At 36.5% G+C, this 25157-nt stretch overlaps 1 protein-coding gene across 3 annotated transcripts; it reads right to left on the bottom strand.

Moving 5' to 3' along the window:
* LOC139974718 (long-chain-fatty-acid--CoA ligase 4-like) lies at nucleotides 1-24877 on the bottom strand. 3 transcript variants are annotated; one of them, XM_071982065.1, is made up of 14 exons: nucleotides 24719-24877; nucleotides 15104-15518; nucleotides 13496-13673; nucleotides 10800-10906; nucleotides 10218-10362; nucleotides 8858-9005; nucleotides 7577-7772; nucleotides 6767-6906; nucleotides 5916-6088; nucleotides 4873-4947; nucleotides 4215-4403; nucleotides 3767-3933; nucleotides 2743-2848; nucleotides 1-2148 (listed from the first exon to the last, which is right to left on the bottom strand). In XM_071982065.1, exons 2-14 carry the CDS (start codon nucleotides 15452-15454, stop codon nucleotides 1994-1996), a joined length of 2130 nt encoding a protein of 709 aa, XP_071838166.1. In that variant the 5' UTR covers nucleotides 15455-15518; nucleotides 24719-24877; the 3' UTR covers nucleotides 1-1993. The 3 variants fall into 3 exon arrangements, with proteins under 3 accessions (XP_071838166.1, XP_071838167.1, XP_071838168.1); XM_071982066.1 differs by having other exon boundaries at nucleotides 24715-24821; XM_071982067.1 differs by lacking the exon at nucleotides 24719-24877 and adding an exon at nucleotides 24434-24453.
* Nucleotides 24878-25157: the final 280 nt, after the last annotated feature.

Here is a 25157-nt window from a genome sequence, read left to right on the forward strand (position 1 = left end):
TTTAAATAATAAAGGCAGGTTTATATTTAAAATCACAAAGGATTATAGGGTATTATAACAAGTTTACCAACACCAAACTATAATCACAAAGGTTCAATACTAAAACAGAGGAACATGTAACAATTGAGTTTTTAACATGAAAGAGTAAGGGAACAGTTTTGACGATATCTTAACGTGAACATATTTAAAAGATGTTTGCATCAAATTATATAAAATCTCACATTAAGGAAATTAATAGGATCATAAAAGGGTCCCCCTTTAATCCTCTTTTTCTGTGCATTTCCCAATTTTCTGTAATTCATATATTTGGGGTCCAAATATCTGTTTACAAGGAGGGGAGAGGGGAGGAACAATTTGAGATTTTCACATCTGTTCCAGGGGTTTTTGAAGGAAACAATAGATAAAGTTTGGAACTGAATGTGTCCCATCAAGATAATCAATACAGGTGATACCAGAAAATATTAAATTTTCAAAAGAACCTTGTTTTCCCACTGTAACCTTGATTTCTTGGCTTCCACCAAGAGCGCTAAATAATAATGTAAATAAGATGAATATTCAGATATGAAAGGTCAAAAAAAAAAGGAAATTAATAAGAGAAAAGTACTATAACTAGCTGCTGAAGTTCTCAAGTGGCAAGTCCAAAATGATTTACTAACTAACATAAGTAAGAGTTGAAAGGTATGGACGTACTACACTAGTACCAGACTACTAGACTAGCCTGTTAACTTAATATTATGATGCATACCTATATACAGTAGCTTGGACTTAATTCATAATGCCTCTGTTGGTGCTTGGAGAATAAATGCTTGTCCAGTCCATCAGATCACTTGCATAAAATACCACTTTTAACACCATCTTCAATGACAGAGGCACAACATTGGTCATATCCCTTCATTCCCAATAATGGGGACAAATTGCATCTATTGATGGGTTGGACAATGCTAGGTCAAGTCTATCAGATCCCTTGTGTCAAAATACCCTGTAACAACCAGGTGATCGCTAAGGGAGGTGCAAAAGTGGTCCTCCTACTCCCAGTTCACCACACACAGACACCCACATTCGCTAACATGCTGAATAAAAGGAATTTCGTGTAGGCTTGGAAAATGCTAGTGCATCAGATCTCTTATGTAAAATACCGCTAAACACCAACAGATCACCCAGGTGAGTGTGTAATATGAATAACGAGACTCTCCCACAAGGGAACAATGATTAAGCTAAACATGCCAAATTGTGTCCAAGCATAGAAGTGACCAGAGACGTGACAAAAAGCTTGCAGTTTAAGCAGCCTTTGTGTATTTAATACTAAAAAGAAAACATAATATTGCATGAACCCTACATAAAGAACATTCATGGAAAATGGTTCAAGGTGTACATCAGTAAATTCCAGTATTTATGATTTTTGCACTCGTGCAAATATTTTTTTGTTTCTCATCAATTACTAGTACTTTACGTTGGCCAATGAACTCTAGCTACATCCAATACCGAGAGAAAAGTTTTGAATTTGAAAGTCTCTCATTTTCAACAAAAAGAAAAGAAACAAATCTTTTCTAATTTAACGTTTTTTTACAGATCTGCCAAAAGAATTTACAAAGAGATCATGAAAGTTGACTCATCTCGGATCCCCTCTTATTAACAATGAATATTTACATGATGTTAAGCAAACATGCCAGGCAATTGCAAATTTTTACAAACTAATTAAATTAGATTCCTCCTCGAAGTACAAGAAAGAAAAAGCGATCAGCTATTAAGAAAAAAAAATCATTAAAAAAAAATAACAAAAGATATAATAAGCTGAGCTTTGTCTGCGTATTTTTAATTAACATAAACTGTACTGACACCAATTAACAAATTTAATCAAAGTTAAGATAGAAAATTGTTTCGTTAATTTTGATACACCGTATGTAAAACTGATATTCCAATAACAATGAAATTTTAGTGACAAAATGTCTAGTTCTTTTTTCGTTTTTCCTTCTTCCATGTCAATTTGCACCGTTCATTTTCCGTAGAGTCGCCTGATACTGATGTCATAGTAATCCTGAAGCGGTTTGCGCTTCAGTTTGAAGGCGTCCGTGACCAAGCCCGTGTCTGGTGTCCAAGCTTCCTTGCAGAGTTTAATCTTCTTTGGTACCTCCCATTTTTGTAACTTGGCTGCAAAAACAGAAGGAAAGAAAATATAGTGAGGATTAGATTGACTTTGCAGGAACCTAATTGTAAGATCTCATGTTCCACGTTGTGAAGTTCAAGGAATAAACTTTGGCTACCTCCTATAAAAAACTTCAACTGCCATTTTCAATCACACTTTTGGCATGGCTTGTTTTTTATCATATTTTAGACAGAACTCACACTTGCAGAAGGGTGTTGGTGACGTAACACCCCAAGGCTACGTCTGTGAAGCTAAATCTGTGTCTACTTGGGGTAAAGTTACTCTACTAGCACTGCATAAATCATTAAGAAATATGCAGTTGAGTTTCTAAATTGCACCTCATAAATTGATTATGAGAAGGGTATTTGAGAGGGGGGGGGGGGGTTTGAGGAGGGTATACCCAGGGAAGGATCCTAGACTGGATCTTTCACTTGTTCAAGCATAAAAATCTTGTCTAATTATCATGCTGTTTTCACTTCATCTGCTACTATATTAACCACATCTGATATTGTACTGAATCAGTTATTATATTAACAAACTTTATGACTGTATTAATTACATGTTAATAAATTACATATTAGTTACATCACTACAATTACCTTCTGAGCCAATCTGTTGAATGGAGAGTAGAATTGTGCGTTCAATTTCTCGACTTGCGCAGATCTCTTCCCAGGAGGTGCCGATACCGCACTTCAGGGCGATTTCCTGTCAAAAGAGAAAATAGAGATGAAGGTTTCTTATGTTGAATGAAAATTCTACATCCTTAACCATGGAATCACTGGTAACAGGCTCGCTGGGAATTTGAGTTAGCATTGTAAGGTAGGCAGTGGAAATACTGTACATTTCTTTTTACAGTGCACTACAGCATGTGTAGGTTAAACAAGGAAACCAATTAAAACATCATACACTTGACTTGTAGGGTATCTCCCTCTACAGTACATCATGTATCATTTTGGCTGTTAGAAAAGTCTGACATCTCGGCAGTAGATTTGAGGGTATTTACATTGTTTATATATGAGGACAACAACATTGCTGCCTTGCTTTAGAACTGGATAAAGTCAGTGGCATTGGGAACCCATGAACTCCTTTTTAAAGGAGAAATGATGGTTTGACTTTATATGGAGAGTTGCAAGATTTACAAGTTAGTTTCCTACATTGTACATGAATGAAAAGCAGGAACATTGTTCTTTCTTTACTTCATAGGCACTATTTCTGAGAAGATTGATGAGGAAACTAATCAAATCTATTTGCCAGTTTTAAACATATAACAAATTATTGCAAAGTGAGCAAGTAGTGGACAGAACATTGCACAAGTTTGGTTACCTAATGAGATTCCCCAGCATATCCTTGCCACAATGACATCCACAGAAACTCATCAGATACCAACAGGGTTGCAGGCAGCATTTGTGCTAAGGTATGGACCGTGCTCTTATAATAACATCAGGCACGACAAGCATTTCACTTGCCTTTTTTTGGGGGGCAAGATTTCAGTATTTTCTGTTGTTTTCACTTTATCATGACAATCTACACTAAACCTTCAGAAAATTTAATAAAGCTTAAATCCTTCACTGTATTCCTCTTTCGGTTTTTATCACTCGAAAGATAATGTTACATAATTTTTACCTCAACAGCCTTTTTGTAAGGGACGACCAAAGCGATGACGTAGTCGAATTCCCCGTCGCCGTAGATGCAGATGTTCTCGATGTAAGGGCTCTTCTTGAGGGCGACTTCAACTTTCTGTAGTGAGATGTACTCCCCGGTTTGTATCTTGATCAGGTCCTTCTTGCGATCTATTCGATGAACGAGAAATATCATAGATAGAAGCAAATAGATGAAAACCAATGACGAATGGAAGGGAGGATGGTAGTAAAAATTTATCAATATTCCCCTTATTCAGTTTTTCAACATTTCAACAACTCTGACCTAGGTGACGGTCACATTAATCCTGGTGTAACAGAAGTGTTAGATATCACCATCGATCCCAGAAAATACACACACAGCTTGCTACCGTCGGTAATTAGACAGCGATGGACATTTGTGATGCACACACTACATTAATATCTCTACCTACCGATGATTTTCAGTGTACCGTCCTGTTGCAGCTCTCCGATATCTCCTGTGAAGAACTCCCTGACGCCGTTGTTGTCTCGGTAGACAGACCTCGTCAGCGTTGGATTCTTATAATAGCCCATTGTAATATTGTTACCTCCAACCACCACTTCTCCTCTAGGGTTAGGCTTGTCTGTCACCCTGTAGTTACCTGTTGATTTAAACGGAGGGGAAAAACTTCAGAAACATACAAATAAACGAACGGAGGATATATTTATCCGAAGCAGGATTTGATCGTCTCAGAGAAATAGGAAACAATTTGAGACAAGTATTAAATGAGTATTAAGTATTAAATGAGTATTAAGTATTAAATGAGTATTAAGTATTGAAATGAGTATTAAGTATTGAAATGAGTATAAAGTATTGAAATGAGTATTAAGTATTTAAATGAGTATTTAAATGAGTATTAAGTATAAAATGAGTATTAAGTATTCAATGACCACAGAGACTGTCTTGTGACAGTAAAATTAAGAAAAGTAAAGATTCCGCGACAAGAGGTTTAACTTGGTCCTTTTTCATTCCATGTATGGTAGTTAAGGATTTTGCTGGCAAAACTTAGTTTCAAAATGCTTTTCATAACCATATCTAAAAGATGGAATAAAAATAATCAATATAGTCACCTTCTGTCCAATTCTCCAATCTGATATAGTTACAGATGAGAGGTGGGCCAACATGATTGGTACGGTGATCACCAACTGGTAAGAATAATCACAAGCAGAAATTAATAAATAAATTACCGCCAAGACACAGTGGCAGCAAACTAACCATAAGTAAGTACTTCCCAAACATTGTCGTTTTGTGGTGGTGTTTAAGATATGCAGAGAACATAACAGTATAATGTTACAGGATCTTAAACAGCACAACTCCCCTTCCCACCCCAGCATCCTCCTCCATCTATCTGACTCCTTCAAAATTACTTCCTCATAAAGTGATATCTACTCCACAGGGTTCCACCTCTGGTCACACTTCATCTCAGAGATTACACCTTTCAATAAATTTACTTCACAGTATTACAGCAGCATACTTTATATCAGTCAAGTGTGAAGTGGTCACATGTGAATATTAAATCAACTTTTGATCCTGTGGGTGTCAGAGTTGTCCACGAACCCCCAACTTTTCGAGACTCGATCTGAGTCATTATTATACTATAATACGCATCATACATCGAGTTCATAGTGTAATATTGTAATGAAGAAAAAAAGAGATGAACAAATATTTATTTGGAAACTTCAAGATCAGATCACGAATTGTATCATGCATCGATCACCCATCACACACGATGAGACAGATGCTCCTGTTTTTTATCACATGCACGGTACTGTACTACTCTGGCAACATATGCGTATGGAACGCGAAAAGAGTTTGTCGATAGGTACGACTTTTGTACATTACTAAATTATATGATATATCAGATTTTAGTTCAACAAAAAGTACTCTAGATTTGACCCCCTGGGATGGACTCTCGCACCACCTGGGGGTTCATGCACCCCAGTTAGGGAACCCCTGGACTAGAGAGAACCGACTGAAGATATACGCGTATACTTAACACTGAGCAAATAAGCTTCACAAAATCAATCGCAAAACACCTTATTTTTTGCCTTTTTCTCTTTTTCAAATGATTGCTTTGTTATATACATTTGTTAATAGTGTGTTGTATACTCACGTTCTCCGACAGTCGCTCCCCCACAGGTCTCTGTGAGTCCGTAGCCTTGTACCACCGGGCAGCAGAAACAGGCGTGCATGAAGCGCTGAGCATTAGACGATAGGCTCGCCCCTCCACTCAGGAGGACCCGTATTTCACCACCCAGAGCCTGCTTCAGTTTGCCAAATACAACCCTGTGACAAGAAAAGGTGTGTAAACAAGTCCGAGATTCATACAAAGCTTTCTGGATTATGATTTTAGAAGAATAACTTTTACCTTGACTCTTTAGGTGGCTAGAACATCTTTTAAATCACTGCTGATGATATCAGCATTTTGGATGAATGTCTGATAACCACTTAACCATTTTCTTTTGCAAATGAAACTGGGCATCTGATACCTGTTTACACTAACTGGCACAGCAGCAAAGAAATGGTTAGACAACTCATCTAAGGATGGATAGCTTAGTCAGTAGAAAAACACATCTTGTAATTCTGTTTTAGCTGGTAGACAGACATGCCATTCTAGCCTGTAAGTTCTTTTCCTTTCAAATTGTGCTTATAATTTACCAGCCAGTTTTTCTGATCATGATCAGATTGCTTTTTGTAAATTTTATTCAAATGAAATAACAAAAAAGCCAAGTGAGTATGTTAGCTTTAGTGGAAATAACAGTTTTCAGGGTTTTTTTCTATCTGTTCTCCACACCCATCATAGGCCTTGTTCATAATAATTAAAAACAACTAAAACATAACATAATTTAAACACTCACGTTCGGTGACTGACAAAATAAATCAATTACAATCACAATTTCTGGGGAAATAATCCGATAAATATCGAATAAATGTTCCAAGAGGGCGAATGTGTTTTTTAAATACCTGTTCAAGATGGGTGTCTCAAATCCCCGGCTGAGTTGTCGTAGCTTGTAATCGTAAGCAAAGTAGAAGAGCATTCTCTTCGCCACGCTGCCGTCCTTTACTTTGTCCATGACTCCCTTGTACAGTCGTTCCATGATGAGCTGAAAGAGGTGGGGGCAGCAAACTGAAATAATTAATTGCCCATCAACAAAATTATAAAGACAAGATGGCTTGTCAACCAAACATCATGGTTGTTTTAATTTAGGAGACCTCCTGAACTTGAGAGCTCTCCCAATTGAAAATTTCTAAGTACCTCTTAACTAGAGCTAAAAAATTTGTTTGCATTTCTCCATAGCTGGTGGTTTAGAAGAAAAGGTTATGTTAGCAGGGGATAGGAGCCGGGGGGCACTTGGGGCACGTGCCCCCCCCCACTTTTTTTCCAAAATAGCAAATGTGCCCTACTGGCAAATAAAATGTGCCCCTTTGATGAAGAACTGTCTATTGGATATCTTAAGCCTTTGTTAATTTTAATATTTTATTTTAATTATTCACGTGCACCATAATAGTATTGATAGCATACTAACACATCATATATATTTAAGTGATATGGCCGGTGTGTATCGGTTTATAACATAACGAGTGGTGGTTGTGGAATGAGAAAGTGCCCCTCTGATGTTGTGCTCTGATGTTTGTGACTTTTTGGAAGCTTCCTACCCCCTTCATTATGTTAGGAGTGGGTTGTAGTGGGATGGGATGGGGGTAGGGTGGGTTTGGATATAGGTACAGTTGGTATTGGATAAGAGGGTCCGTCATTCGAAAGAGTGTACTCACTGGTACAGCTGCCATTAATGTCGGCTTGAGAACGGTCACATCCCCCTGCGTACCCTTCTTCACTTTGGTGGACATGTCGGTCAGAGTGAGAGGTGAAGAGTACCCAATGCGAGCACCAAAGGCGAGGACAGAGAGCTCCACCGCTAGCTCCAGTACGTGGGCGAGAGGTAAATAACTTACGCAGCTGTCTCCAGGGCTGAAACAGAATGAAACATCAACGATAAAGACTGACCCATAACCCAAAAGGGTTTTAATGGAATTCTCAAGCAGGATATTATTGTAACAAGAGCCCAAGAGCACTATGGTTCCTTGCTTGTAAGGAATATTTACAAGGGAGCAGCAATGTTCTAAAATTGTTATGTGGTCCGATATACACACATAATATTATTGCCAAAAATATCACAAATTAACTGTTGGTCCTTTTGAGAACCTGTTTAGGACCAGGTGTCTGATATGAGCAAGAGTTGGCTTTTTCTTACAGAACTCACAGAATCATCCTAACTGTTCCTATTAAGAATTTTAACAAAACCAAACGAAACACAGCTGTCTCCAGGGCTGAAACAGAATGAGACATCTCAAGCAGGATATTAAATATTGTGAAAACCAAGTCCCGGCACATGAACAAGGATTAAACAATTTACCCAGTCATGTGTGAGACTGAAACATTCGACAACAAAGACCCTTCTACACAGTAACTTTTTAATGAAGCAATTCAAGTGAGTAGTACTATTATAAAATGTATCATAAAATCAAGTTTTGCTTTTGTTATCCCTGAAAGATAAAACTCTTTTGCAACACTGCAACTGTAAATTCTATTCAAACGAATTACTGCACCCTGGTCTATCCTTTGCATAATTTTTAACCAAACCAGGAGAAGCTTGTTCAGTATCTGATTTCCAAGTGATATCACTTGGATATACCCCTCCTGGCACGACTTCACTACAAGATATGGACTTAGCAATTCACCAAAACTTGTTACTCAACCTTTCACAAATTTTTATTGCATGGAGGAGTGATGAAAGGTATTGAAAGAACAGAAGTTAAGGATAAAGTGTCAGTAACTGACATCTACAATGTGCAGGTATTAAACCACAACAAAAGTCACATCTTGTTAGCTAAGTCTGCAAGTGTCTTCGGTTTACAGGTTCAGTCGTCAGCACTGTGTCCTTTTACAACCCGGTTTAAACCGTGAGAGACGAAGAGGGGAAGTAGAAGGCTACCCCCACCCCCCCCTGCAAACAATGTTCTAAACATCACCAGGAACTTGAGTTTAATACTCACCCAAAAGCACTTATCCTGCTAACTGCTCCTGCTACCATTGATAATAGGTTCCTGTGTGAGATCATGACTCCTTTCGGTTTACCGGTGGAACCACTGGTATACATTATGATAGCTAGATCATTAGGTACTGGACAGATTCTGAAGTCATCTGCAAGGGAAAAATGGGGATGTAAATGAAGATAGGGGTCAGAAAAACCAGGAATGGTGGAAATTTGAGAAATTGATGATCATTATAAACACGACAACAATTTACAGTTTTTCTCACGATCCCATGGGGGATGCCTTTTTTTTTGGAAGAATTCAACGTTCTGTGTGACGAGATGAATCCATGGGAACGGAAACATCAATTTGAGAGACACGTAAGTTAAACATATGTCAAGGAAGAATTTATCCAGCATAGCATGACAAAATGCTATGGAAATGTGCAAGTTGCTATACGAGTGCAGAGATGTATTGCAGATTTTGGACACAGAGATCATAGCATTTTAATATCAGAGACAAACTTCAAACTGGCCTTCAAATCTGCTGAACAGTAAATTATTTCCCTGGATAAAGGGAGTAAATTGAGTGTATGGACACACTTGAAGAATGTAGTGTATATGGATGATGCGTACACATCCTACCGTAAATTTGAGTGCACAACCGAATTGCACTAGGAATGCTGAACAATTTAAGAAATTTTGTAAAAATAAATTAACCATAAAAAATAAATTATCTAAAAATAAATTCAACCATCAACAAATTAGTCTGTGTGATAGAGATAACTGTGATGAAAATCTTCACAACACAGCTACAGTAGTAAGAAAAATCTTGTTTCAAAGTTTGGAGAAATCACAGTTTAATATTCCGTCACATCATCATGCAAGGGTAATGACTTGAGCAAGTCCACCATTGACATCACATGTGCTTTTCAAAGTGACAATACATTTTCCAAATGCTGTTCAAAGCTACATCAGGGAATATCTTAACATGGCCAAATTGGTCATTTAGTGTCAGTGTCGAACAATAAACATTCTGCCATGAACAAAAATTTGAAGAGAATAACCAAGAGAAAGTATTAAGGTTTTGTATCCTAGTGACATAATGACATCACAAATTTCTCTAAATGACAGCCCTCAGAAACAACTTTCAAAGTAGCATACTTCCCAAACCGACCCAGGATTTTTCTTAGATGTTTGGTGGCTTATGTTCATCGCAAAGACCACGACCATATATGTTCCCGCTGATACTTGAGTTTGTGTCTCTGTTAATTGTACCTATTTGCAACCGCCCAGCTCTACCTCATTCTGCTTCGGTCGACAAGATCACTACACCCCCCCACTCCCCCACCCCCTCCCCCGGTGCAGTTTCCTTTACTCACCAGATTCATTCTGTCCTGACTGGACCACAGATTTAAATGAATGCACTTGAATTCCGTTGTCAAAAGTCACCTTTGGAGATGAATTTCTAAGTTGGTCTGCCATGCAGATGATGGTGCGAACATTTGGGATACTATCTTGAACGGCCTAGAATGGTAGAAGAAAACCATGTACATTCCATTAAAAAGGTTACTGAGTTGCTAATTTGAGCTCTGTAGGGTGGAGGATAAAATCAAAACATGATGAAACAATACTGGTTCATCTTTAGAGGTTGCAAAAATACGAAATGTGTTAATTGTATGAGATTTTTTCCTTGGTCAATATTTATCGACTTTATATCATATCACTTATAGATAACTGAGGTGTAAGTGGGCGGTGCCCAGGGAGCGAGGGAGCAGTGCTAAAACGTTTCCATTATGTAGTTAGATGGGAGAGTGCAGATGTGGAGTGGGAGACAGGTAAGAGAGGAGCGAAGTAAATTACCAGTTTTACTCTAGGTGGAGTTGAACAAGAGTGTTGAGGATGTGAGACATGTAGGCAAAGAGGCCATGTAACTTTCGGGAGAGTTTATGCAAGTTTCTTACCTGAAGTTTTGGCAGAAGACTAGCACTGGTAATGATAAGACTTATCTCAGCTTCATTAATTCCATGAATAATTGCATCTTCCCCTAGAGTAGCATATAATGTCACCACTGTGAAAAACAAACAAAAATTGATCCAAAATATTAATGGTTCAACACATTCCATCTGTTGTGCAAATGAATAATTGAAAGATACCGAGGAACTCGTAAACATGGATTCGAAGGATCTGACAGGACTTTGATGTTTATAAACAGAAAGAAAAGTTGATCAAATTTTACCGATATTCTCCAATCTAGCGTGTGCAGAATGCCCTTCACTACGGCACGACTGTTTACACAATAAACTAATTCCTAAATTTACCATATATACTTGCCCTGAAACAGATTTATATTGTACGATAGACCTAACCTAACCTAACATTAATGTCATTTAACCAGGGAATAATGTATCTGGTATTATAGCAGTGCAAACTGCTATACGATGCAAATATCAGTCAAATTGAGACTCAAAATGCAAACAGTTTTTTCTATACACAGAAGCATTAGCATACATCAATCTATGCTAAATAAATTTGGGTAAAACGGTAAATTGCTATCGAATTTCTTTATTCTTTGCTAAGTTGTAATTCACTTACTAGATGTCACAACCACATTTTTAAGTCTAAAATAAACAACCGATCACACCTTTCGGGGCAAGAAGACATACATCACAATTTGGCATAAATTACTAAGTGATGCTGCAGCACACACGGATGCACGAGTGAATGTCACAGGAAGTGGAAATATAGCTATGTAAATTATCTTAGTATGAAACTCTGACCTATACCCTTGCTTTTCAAATTTCTGAGAGTTTCTAACAGTATTTAATCATTTCTGCTGCAGAGCAGTCATGAATTTTCCAGTTTCTTCCCCATTCAATCAAACTTTTCAATATCAACTTACGTCGCTAGGCGGTTGCAATAATCTTTTATCCTGTCCTTGTCTTACTGTTTTTCATTCTCATTCTTTAATCTCCATCTGTATATATCCTGATTGATTTATTTTCCTTTGCTCATTTATTTTTGTACTGTTTTGAACTTTTATGTGCGAGACACTAATTTCCTTATTTGGAGCAATAAAGTTTTACTTACTTACTTACTTACATTCATGGTCAACATATATCGTGGCAAGTCAACTCTAAATGAAGCTTTAACATAACAACCCACCCTCCCCATTCTCTTTCTCATTCACATTTTTAGAGCACACACGATGATATAACCTTTCCCTTCACAAACATCCTGATTGGTTTTGCTTGCCCCTTTTCTTTTGATTCCCCCCCCCCACCTCCACCCCCACTCTCCCAGGTAACATCCACCCTGAGCACGGTAGATCTAATCCTCTAGAAATGCAACTCCTGACTTAGCGTATCAATCATCTATGTATGTCCAAGTTTTCCTCATAACATCAGATAGTCAAACCCAGTGACATCGTTAACATTGAGAAGCACTAGCTGCTGTGACTCTACATGTATATTAAAAGAAGCTCTGCGAAACCTCTCGTCTCGGGAAATGAAGAGCACTTTCAATTGACAAGACTCCAAGGAGACAGAACTGTTGCTTCCTTCCCTAGGCCTAAAATTGCTGGCAGGCACGTTCAAAATTAGGATCAAATTATTGGGGAATGAGGTCAGAGTAAAACTGCAACATCCAATACGAGCCAGTCGACGTATGGGATTACTAAGATTCGTTCCGTTTTAAACATATCGCACAATTTCCCAACAGGGCAATGCACAATAATTCGAAACTACAAGCGTTGTGGTTTCATTTATAAATATTCCTGCTGAGTATGAACTGGAGAGTGGTGACATTTTCCAAATGCTATAAATTTTTAATTTGAAACAGTTTTAAGAAAGAAGGGGAAACCAGAGAAAAGTTGAAGAAAAACCTCATTTTGGGAAGCAGTTTTTGTCACTTAGGCAAAAGTAAATGACTTAAATAAACGATAAACTTGAAAACGAAACAGAAATGAGGAGACAAATTGCACTTGTTGCTTTGTATAGTGTATCTAAATTTGTTCTAAATTATTCGCAATAAGGGCAGGATGAAGACTGCGATATCTAATAAGAGGGAGTTGGCAATATGAAGGTTTGCTCTGTTTTCAAGTACATGACAGAATACAACAGAGAACTGAACAATAAATTTTCAAACACACTTTGAGCATTTGCTGGAATAATCAGGTCCACATGAATTGGAAAATAGCTTTGTTAATCAAATTCAAGGAGGTTCATTTTTTATTAGTAAAAAACAGAAAGACTAGATTTCTTTCATTCAAAGAACAAAAGCTCATTTTGGAAACCATATGTTGACAAATTCCATGTTATACTGGTAGGTAGTGCTGACTTTCATTACAATAACCACATTGACATTTTACAATCCCTTTGCATTTTGGCTGTCATATAACATATTCATACTTATGCTCAAACTTCAACAAAAATTTCCTTGCCACCCTTCAGAAATCATATTTGAATTTTAATAACTGAACGAATTTAACTTTAAATTTGAATTACCCTCAAGGTCTTTGCAGCTAACTACTGGAAAAAGTACTTAAGGACTGTACGTTTTGAAAGCTTTCAGCAAGTTTAGCATGATAACATATAGAAGGCCATTCCAATGACCTATTAAAATACTGTATTTTATGATGCTTTTAATGTAAAACACTTACCTGGGTGATTATATCTAAAACAAGCTTGTAAGGAAATAAGGAATTCTTCTCTGGTTTCTGAGAAAATTAAAATATTCTGTCGTGGTTGTACACCTAGTTGGTGTAAACCTTTCCCGAAGCAATCGACCTCTTTAAACACTTGTCTGTATGTTTTCCATTTGTACTGGCCCATGATGACCTAGAAAGAATAGGAATATAGATACGAGAGTCCACATGATGAGAAGCAGGCCTCGACAATTAGTTTTAACAGAACTAGCCATGTGGCGACCGTGACTAAAATCTACTCGCCAAAATGCAAAATCCACCCGCCCAATACTATCGCTGTGATTACATCACCATAGTTTGTATTATAGTACAAAACTGCAGCAAACAATACTTTCTAAGAAGGCAATTATATATTATCCCAGCTGGTCAACGTGTTTGAAAATGTCAGCACATGAACATTGACTAACCTAAGCTTTGAGTATGGGTATTACGTAGTATTTAAAGCAACCTTTTTGTATAACTGTAGATAAATTATGGTCAATTTTTCACATTAGAAAAAAATCCACACTTAAAACTCCCACTACAGTACCAATTCAGATTACTACACTTGTAAGCTTTACTAGTGCCAGTGATTCACTCTACTCATTAGTTCTGCTCAAACATTGACCAAGAATTTCAATTAACAAGATTTAAGGGACACATCCTACGGCAGAAAATATGACACTTTCAAGTTTCAACTTTCAAAGACAAAAATATTTCTTCTCTGCTATATACAAATCCTCATTTCAGTATCCTCATTCTACCCTTTTCTTTTTGGTCTTTAGCTTAAGATAATTAGGATCAAATCAAGGGCACTAACTTTTGTTGGACAAACGGATAAACTCTGGCTTTCAAGTTGATTTCACAAATTATCCAACAGCAAGATATCAAGTAATGACACCTGGAGATTCTGATCATCAAGATACAGTTTAAGTCATGACTAGTTCTCTTAAAATGTCCTACCACACTCCCATGCCCCCCCCCCCCTGCCACAATCCCACACATCACCTTTACCGTTACAAAGCAATTTCACATTAGTTTTCCACACAATCGTCTTCCCATGTTTTCAGAATTTCCAATCCCATACGAAATCAGCCAAATGATGGAGATATGAATGTCAACAAAGGTTTTTAAAGAAGTGACTTAAACTTAAAACGCATAGATTTTTTGAGAGGAAAATGCAAAGATCAGACTACAACCTGAAAGAAGGAGCAGACAGTGTGCTCATTTTGATTCCAGGACAACGTTAACTTAACTTAATAACCTTAACTTTGTACAGCACTACTAATAATAGAAGACACAGTGCACAGTACATTTCATTCTACTGTCACTTCCTTCGAGTTAATTTTATCACATTCTTAGACAAAGAACCACATTCCAAATATGCCATCAATGGATGGATGCAACATCATTAACATTCAATGTCATAATTTTGCTAGTTTAATTCCAAAAGTATACTCAGATACAGAAGAGACAAGTTCCAAAGATCTTTGAGTTAAATCAAAACAACAATGGTCTGCAGAAATAAGAGAGTGCATTTATAATCCCCATATCACGAATCAACAAGAAAAAGAGGTAACCAACCTTTTTAAATTTTTTCCCATTTGCCTGAAGCTCTTCATCTTCTGAGAGTACCTCCCTGGTTCCAAGGCAATCTGCTTCGTGATGAGCACGGCACGCTCTCTCAAATTCTGCGTCCAACGTCTTGTACTTGGAGGCGAGACTCTCTATCAGGGGACTCTTTTCGAAGACCCAACTGCCACCGGGATGGCCACCTGTCGGCTGGGCCTTGACACGTTTCTCAAATTTGTTCGATGGATACCAATAGATATACGATGGTAAGTACGTAAACACATCACAGACCCACGAGACTGCCATGATGGCGCCTAAGACGAGTCTGAAGGGTAACGACTCAGTTTGATGGGGATTGGCCATTTTGAAGGTGCGTAGGGCAAGATGCCACTCAGCTGCTAACAATGTTTAAGGACTTCTCTCCCTCCTACAAGATAAACAAGAAAGAAATGATGAAGAAAATGAGTGTGTGTATTAAACATACTACAAACATTGAAATATATGAACTTGAAAGTTGAAATAACTCTGGAAAAAAATCACCCCTTAAATACCAACTACTTACTCTTCATCTACATCAATCATTAAAAGTTAACCACACATAAATAAATTCACATAAAAATATGATATGAATTCACTGTCAATAAACAGTTCCTTTTTACTGTAGCTCACAGAAACCCTCTTCAGTCGTGTATATCCTGCTGACTGTTTCACTTTCTACTGAACAAGGTGAAAAGGTAAATTCCCATTTCCCAATAAGCATTATGACATTTCTCTCCTAGTGAATCCTACAGCTTTTTCACATAGAGCTCTACTTTGCCTACCAGAGTTGAGTTTTAATTAGTATTCTGTGTCCTTTCTCGTTTTTGTTATGCCTCATCAGAATAGGAGAGGTTGTTGGCATTTGGAAATTAACTAAGGGTATCCGTAGATAGAATCAGAAGTCTCGACCAAATCTCCATTGACTTAAGTGTGTCGATAACTGTATACGTCGCTGCATACATGCCCGCGCACAAAGGTGTATAATAAACGTTGTACTGTTTGAACATATGTTGCAATTGGAATGGACGATATCATTGTGAATCATCAGTATTATATCTTTGCTTCCGTTATTGAAGTTTTCTGTTTATTTTGCAACTGTCGAGATTCGATGCCAAATAAAAACTTCACGTTTGCATGTAGTAACGTTGGGGATATAACCAGGCACCATTTACTAACTGTCGCCTAGTTACATGTTTCAGAGACAAACCAGACGCAAAATCTTTGAGACCAGGGGGTACAATAAAAAACCTGGCGCTTGCTAAACGTACTACTTGTAGGCGTACCACATTGAGTAGAGGAAGCCTGTTGTCTTTGGTAGAGATCAATGTGAATGTTGAATACAAGAAAAGTTTTGATCTCAGTCATCAGCTGCCAATATGTATACATATATTGTTTGTCATATCTCAATGTTTTTTTCTGGACTTTGAAGTATGTTGTTCAGCCTGGCTATACCCTACAGCCTAGAATGTCACATTCACATTATAAGAGTATTCTCGTAGCATCGTCGAAACCACACTGCGGTTTTACTTTGTGGTTACTATATATATTTGTATACCTCAACCTGTATGATTATTGTACAGTATATAAGATATGAGACCTTGAAAAAGAGGAAGCTAAGATCCAACAAACTGTAATGCCAGAGTTTACAATTTACAAGCCACTTTTCCTTTCCGTGTTCCTCCTTCAATTGAATTCTCAAATTCCAGGAAGGCTCAAGATCACTTTCACTTCAGTGATCAACAAAAACTAGAGAGGTGAAGCATTGTTGACTTGGATTCCACAGACATGCCAATGATGTCACTATATATATATATATATCTACATACACAGTAGCTCCTAATTATCATCTATCTTACTATAGTGGCCTTCAAGTGAGTAACTGGTCTTAAAAAGTTTAAGGAGTAACTTGAGTTTACATTGAGTTCATTTCCAAAATATAAATAGTGCAATGGAACATTTAAAACTTTCCAAGGATGTGGAGGAGGAAGGAAGAGGGAAAGCTCTTATCAACAGTACGTCACCCACTCCCATCCCACCCCCCCCCCACTGGCCCCCTCCTTCTCAAAAGGCAAATGGCAAGGAATAAAGGCAAAAAGAATTTACAGATAAAAGGAAAAAAAAGAGAAAGACAACAGTTTTAATGGCTCTTTGCCACATTGCCATGGAAGTTGGAACCATTTGCTGTAACCCTAGTATGCAGAAATGCAACTTTAAGTGTCAGGATACATTTTGTATAGACCTGTGTAAACTTCAAAATAAACATTTGAAGCTACATAATTTGGTGTATACATAATACAGATATTGATATAGGAATTTTGGGATGATCAAAAACGAATGTTTCTGCTTAGAAAAAGTGTAATTTTTATGATAATACATCTTCAAACTTTTGCACAACAATTAATTGGCTATTCTGTGTAAGTTTTGCATTTGCTACATAAGACAAATCAATCCCTGCCTTATTTATATCCTCTTCTTCTTTCAATTTATTCTTATATTTTAATTTTCCTTTTTATGTCTTTTTTTTTAGTAAAAATTGTGTTTCATCCAAGGTTCAAATTACTGTACTACAGTAGTCTGCTCATAATAACTTAATACTCTGCAATATCCCATTTTCTTTGTGGAACAGGGGAAGGGCATGGGGGTCCTGGGGGAGGGGGTGGGAGTGCTCAAAGTAGCCCATTGTCAGTCATCCTTTGAGGACTATTGACTTGATATATCACCTGATGGCATGATTTTTTTTTTTTTGTTGTTGGTAGATTTGACAAAAGCACCTTGACATCTTAAGACAGTGATTCATGTTTTCATGTCATCAAGAGATTTATGGATGACAGTGATCGATATAAGAAAAAAGGTGCAAATATATTACAATGGGACAAAAAGGTTACAAGTTCACTATAATAAATAGACAGAAGATGGAGACAACAATGGATAAACAGGATCATTAAAACTAGTTTGGAAGTAAACTTCCAACACTGTATGGAGACTGAAATACACTTACAGTCTATGTCTTTGTCAAAGTGACCTTGACATTCCTATCTGCCAGATCTTCTAGAGTCACCACATGTGTAAAAGACCTTCCTATCACCTGATTACCATACTAGTTAGTTAGCATTCTTAGGTAAGCATTCTTATCCAGGGGTTGCCTCTAGGGTAAACATACATGTTCATTACATAATTAGTAATTCTATATAACTTTATGAGTATTCACATCAGGATCATGCAGCTACTGTTAAATTGGTCTTTAAAACAAAATTCAACTTTATGAAACAATTTATATGATGGGTACATTCACGAACATTGCTTATTAATTTGTTCATTGACGGAATATATGTTGTTCTTTAATATTGACTGAGCGCTATACCACCAGAGTGAGGTGAGGCTTCCATATTTGAAAAAGCAGAAATATCAAGGACATAGTTATGATATATGCAGCTAGCAGCTGTCATGCATGTACTATTTATATTGTTATATTGCGAAAAATATATATATACAAACACATACATATATGCTGGTACAGCAGCATGCCAGCAGAGTTTGAACCGTGTCACATGGGCACTAAACATGGATGGTTCATAAATAAATTATGGAAGTTCCTTTCCACTAAAGCTACTGTCAGAACCAGGGATCTGTTGTTTATTCAAACACAGACCATTTATGTGAACTGAAAAGCTAGATTGAATGTTGCTGACTTGCTGTCCAATGTCTACATTAAATTGGAAAATGTGAAATAATTAGGATTTGTGATCAAGTTATAAACACAGATAATCCAGAATTACATTAATGTTGAGGGAGCTCCCTGTGAGGAGAAATTACTCCGGAATCATCTCATCCGGACCACCTTACCCCCTTCCCTCTCTTCCCCCTAAAAAACTTGTTTCAAATTTCAATGATATACAGAGCTCCCAACTGACCCGCAATTCGCGGGTTGGACCCGCATTCTAACACCCAAACCCGCTGACCCGTGCAAGCGTCTGAAAAACCCGCATTGTAATTGTCAAGTAAACATAAAAAAAAATTGCAACAAATTTTGACTTACAGTAGCAACAATCACTTCTTTAGCATTTAGCATAATCGAGTATAAAACCTCCTTTACAGCATCATTTGAACCTCAAATTAGCCTGTACTGTATATTTCTTTCCATTGGGGCGAGCAGCAACATTTTCATGCCACGGGAAAGAATGAGTTATCACCTACTATTCAATTTATTGATGTTACACACAAAAAATGCATATTTCTCAGAAAATTTTGGGTGACAAAAGCCTTTCTAAGTGCCACCATTTTACATGTACAGTAGGCATCACCAGGATTCCAAAAAAATTCAAAAGGGGAGGAAGACACCCCCTCCCCTTATACCCCTCCCCCAGGACGGCCCAGCATTTGCCTTCTCAAGAGTTGGGAGCTATGGATATAATTCTATAATCTAAATACTCCAACATTCACCATTAGTCGTCAGTAATACGTACCATGGCATACAGTACCAACATGCATCTATACTAAGTATATACTGTACTAGCATTACACACATACAGTATAACTCTGTGAAAATGACCTTCTCCAATTGGCTGCAGGGACATGCATAGTAATATATTAGTCACACTACTCACAAGTTGTTACTCCTGTTGTATTTGATGCTATGTATGCCCCATGGATTTAGTGAAGAAAACAATTATCTGTTTTTCATCGCTGGCTTCCCTAGACTCCCCAAAATAACAATTTAATGCCAGTAGCATAATTCTAGTAGCATAATTCTAAGTATAAGGATTTTCAAATTTTAATATATATGATTATGGAGAATAAAAGAATCCCTAGAGGTAAATGGCTCTAGAGTGCTTTTCACAACCAGCTGACTGAAACAGTAATCAGAAATGTTGTACCCTGGTTCATGTCGCTCATAAAAGGGCATTCAAGATGATTAAATACAATTTCGTTTCAAATTCTTAATTATCAATTATATACCAAGCTCTGCAAACTGTGATTAAAAGAATGTGCTCAATATTTAACCTTAAAAAATTAAAACACACACACACAAACAAACACACTCAAAAGTGAAAATATACCGTATTGGTTTGATTAATGTGCAATTTGTCTCAGAAGCTCTTTAATTTGCCTTTTATTCATTTAAAGTAATTTTAATCATGCAACAATTTTGGGGCCAATTCTGAATACCTTTGAGCCTCAAGTCTCAAAGGAAATGTTAGACAGACACTTCACGGAAATCCTTTTAGATCCTTTTAAAAGTTAGTTTCCTGCTAAGGCTTTAAAACAGAAAGCGAAGTGTGTGAAATTCTGGGAAGAGCAGTGTAATCCATGGTGCTAATTCTTGAAACGGTATTTTATATTGTACTGTATCAAATCCACTGCAACAAACCGTCTACAGGTGCATTAATATCCTCAAAGTCATTTTCAATTCACTATGTGTATCCATGATCTATGAAAGTTGCTATTCTGCAATCTTCCTCTTTAGGAACAGACCATTTGAACCTTCTGTATATAACAGAACACAATTCGATGGCATGTTTGATCTGTAATGTTTACAAGTTGATTACTGTGGTTCGTTTATTGACTTTTGTTGGCAGTATTATCCCAGGTACGTACTGCTGCACAAGTAGCCTACTGTTTTACCTGATATATATAAGAGATGCCATTTTGTACAATAGGATTTTGTCGATGAGTGTTTGCAGTGAGACAGATAAATCCAAACATTCATTTGAAATGCTCAATTTGACCAAAACGCCATTTGGCTTTGTAAATATTTACCATATAAATTGCTCAATATTCAAAACAACTATCTGACTAATGTAGACCAAGTGAGTTAAACTTGTCCAAGAATTAGGTGAGAACCAGAAAAGATCAGAGATTCCACCTCTCATTTGTAGCGCTCCCATGTGGGTATCAACACTTTAATTCACTGGTAAGAACTTAACAGTATAAATGTTTTCTTCCAAAGTGTTTCAATATGCAGAAAGAACATGTGGAATATGGATACATGTATGACGAAGGCATTTTCATTTACCAATTTTGAGCTAGCAAATCAGTTCCGCCACCAACCATCCCTTTAATTATTGTTAATTAATGCATGAGAGTTTCATGACATTGTTGATACACTGTGAAATATTTTCTCAACCTTAACCAAAGCCAAAGTCATGTAATGTAAATCACAGAAAAAATGGCAAATTTTTTGCACCATTTGAGATAACCTGTCAACCCCTTGAAGCTCAGAGGGTGAAAACTGATAACCTTGGCACCATTGAGTGCACATGTTTAAAGCAAGACTATCAACTCTTTGAAGCAAATCTCATATCCTGGATGACTGCATTTTTTTTGGAAGACCCATAGAGCCCCTTCACAAAACTAGACTGAACTGAATTTGACCAAACTATGTTCACCAAAAGAAAATTGTAGCAATAGAGAATTTACAGATTAATTAGCTTTAATTTTGGAGTTACCATGTATACAAGATTTTCAGACTTGTTGACCGCAAATGACCTTTGACCTCCACCAATTTCACTAGGGTTCTTGTACTTACCAAGCTGGCTCTGTATACCATGTATGAAGTTGAACAAAGATTTACGTTTACAAAGTTTTAAGACTTTGACCTCTGTTGACCCCAAATGATCATTGAACTTTACAGAAAAGAAAAGGGTTCTTGTACTTAGTAAGACAGATCCACATACCAAGCATGAAGTTAATCCACCATGAACTTTTTTAGTTACAGTTTTTACAACGCACCCCATCAACATGGCATACGTACAGTAGTCTACGTAGAATCCTTCTGCCTCTGGCGAGGAACCAAAAACGCAGACTTTTCCTAGGCTAAACTATCTTACTTTTTGTTCTTCTTATCAATTGCATTTTTTGTTGCCTTAAACATGTGTGTACCACTTCAGTTTAGTGGGTAAAAAGTATGTTGAGCATTGCAAAGTGTATCAAAGAATCACTATATACTTGTTTCAGTTCATTTTTCATAACCTGTAGTTTAATGTCACAGTTCAAAGCACTATCTTAAGAGAATAAGCAGAATGACTACATGTATATTTGTAACTTATTTGCATCATCAATATCAATATGATTGCTTTGTTGCATGACATGGAAGTACCATTATAGGGTAGTACTACTAAGTACTATCATTAGAAAATTGGACGGATTGGTTGCTAATGAAACAAATTAGATTGGTCTCACTCTCCACTGCTGAGATGTAGAAGAGTTTCACTTTATTGCAACGTGCATTGCACAATAGTCTATGATGTCATACATGAAAAACATCAATAAGTGGGTTTGTTTGTCTTAAAAATTGAAATGATTATATAGTAAATAATCTTGCAGAATAATTTCAAATATTTGTGTGAGGGATTATTATATTTTGTTGATAAAGTATCATTTTTAAAGTGATTTATTCAAAATTACAGTTTATTCAGTTCTAGAGGGGTTCTCATTGCAGCTCAGTGAAAATAATTTCACACAAAGACGGTCTGAACTCTAATATTGGTGTTCTTGTATCACATCAAACATTATTGCACATTGTACCTACATACCAAATATATGCAAATTTTCCTCCTTTAAATCTAAACAATGGAACAAGCTATCAAGACTGGGGTTGGACCAAACTGTTTCATGTTGTTTTATATCTCAGGACTTTTTTCATACCAATTCAAGAATGGCATAAATTTATATAAACTACATTCAATAATAAATATTCAATTTACCATTTCGTCAGTGCTCATGGCCTAATTGAAAAACCTGAATGCAGAGATTGAAAACATTGACAATTTAATTTTAAAAAAAATTTCTACGATCTCTATGTTGTGAACAGGGACAGAGAAATTTGTAAAAAGAATTCTAACAGACTGCAAACAAGGATTTAGAATTGTGCCAAAAGATCAATCCACTAATTTCGAAGGAAGAACATGACATTGAATCTTCACTTGTATGCATGTACTATACATCAAATAAATAATTATCAGTGGGCACCTTAATCATTTAACGTCATATATTAACAGGTATTCCAAAAAATTTCTACAAGATTTCTACAACCTCTCATATCAACATGTAAGTTACGAACAAAACTAAAAATTTCTTAACAGAGAAATGCAGTCTGCATTTTGGACCGGAGATGAGTGGGATGGGATTTCTACAAGCAACGAAAAAGCTTCGAGTCGAAACCTTACATATCGAAAGAAGGAATGATTTTCATTACAACTTTGATTCCTTTTTTTCCGCTGTTCTCTAATCTGAGTTTTATGTTTCTCTTCCCTATGTTTTGTAACTTTGTGATTGTACTAGTTATACTGTCATAAGTTGCAAACGGTTTAGGCTAACTTTTATTTTAATGAAGGTCTGTGGATTGAAATGTTGGTCATAAAATGGCAACAGTAAACAGAAGCAAATGATATTGAACTTCTACAGCAAGTAAATAAAAAAAGGTAAATTGCCAGAAAATCAGCCAAATGGAAACATCTTCAAACTTACAACAGGAGAAGAAAAAACCATGCAAGATAGGTTGTAACATTAATTTTATTCTTATAGATTAATTGAAAATGCAATTCTCATTCAATTTGTTTACAATGATCTAGAATTTGGGAACTTAATTTTCAAATCAATGTCTACAAAGTATTAAGGTCTTAGGACACAAGAAACATAATGTAATGTTAATAAAAGCTAGTAATTGTAGAAGAAAAATGTGACAAATATGTATATTAACAAACAGACTATAATTTCACAAGTTCTTTTCATTCAACTATGACTGAACATAAAGTTAATGACAAAAGAAGATACCGTTTTTACAGGCTTAACATTGAATTTGAATACATGCAGTCTACATAATTTATTCACAAGCATTAGTTGGAGAATACATCACTCCTGGTATAGCCAATTTGTTGTGTAGTTATATTACGTAAATGTGAAATATTAATATTTTGAAAATGATATAGACCTAAAACAAAGTAAAAATTATGACAATTTATGCATGGTGGGTTTACTATCTGTGCAAGTATCCTAGACACAGTCTACAACTTACAAGGCTATAGCTAAGGCCTTACATTACAGTCAAAGGTGTAGGCTAGGTTTGATACTGTAGTGTAAGTCAGGCTTAGTGTGTGCTTAGTGGTAAAATGGAACAAGAAAATAGGGGGTACAGTTTTAACACTTAGTAAGGTTATCATTCATCAATCATGTTTGATTACCCATTACTAAGGATGGAACATTTTGTGACATAAAATTGCACAACAGGTAACCTCTGCTATTTGTACAAAACAGTCGTCTTCTGTTCCCAGTAAATGTGATATATCCACGAGGATATTAACTCACCTGGGATTCGCGGTTTTGTAAACGTATTCTTCCACGCACGCGATTAAATTAGTGTAGGTTTAGTAACTAGTTTCACTATCGCATATGCTTGACAGGCCTAGCGTAGCCTATATCAACCTATAGCCTAGGCTTGTATAGCTCAGCCAACTGGAGATTGTCCCAGACAACGTATACTACACCCATCAAAATGTGTGCAATTAACTTGCACAGAATGCTACCATCTGTTTAAACACCTCCAGAATTACTTGATGAATCATATCATCAACAACAAACACACGTACTCACTTTCGTTCCTTTATCCGAAGAGAATGCCGGTATAATTTGACAGATTTTTGTTTGATGACTTGTACTGTGTGCTGTGTTATTGCGTATGCTTTTACCACCACACATCCACATACTGTGCTGCATAATATAGGTAATTTGTGCAGATCGTAGTAACACCACGTTATTATGATGATGTACATTTCATTTATGGTACGATATGACGTCACAGCCATTTTGTCAACATAAGACAACTAACAATTATATGAGGTGTAAATGTATTATTATTTAATATTTTAAACATTTAAAGCTGACTTGGACTCATTCATAGAATAAATCATTAAATTATGACATATTAATAGCAAAGCAAGGTGATTTATAACATCTTGTATGATGATAGTATTGATAATATAAGGTTAGTAGTAATTTAAACCCCCATATTGCGACTCGTCTAAAATAGTCC

Source organism: Apostichopus japonicus, chromosome 10, assembly GCF_037975245.1.
Source record: "Apostichopus japonicus isolate 1M-3 chromosome 10, ASM3797524v1, whole genome shotgun sequence".
NCBI lineage: Eukaryota > Metazoa > Echinodermata > Holothuroidea > Aspidochirotida > Stichopodidae > Apostichopus > Apostichopus japonicus.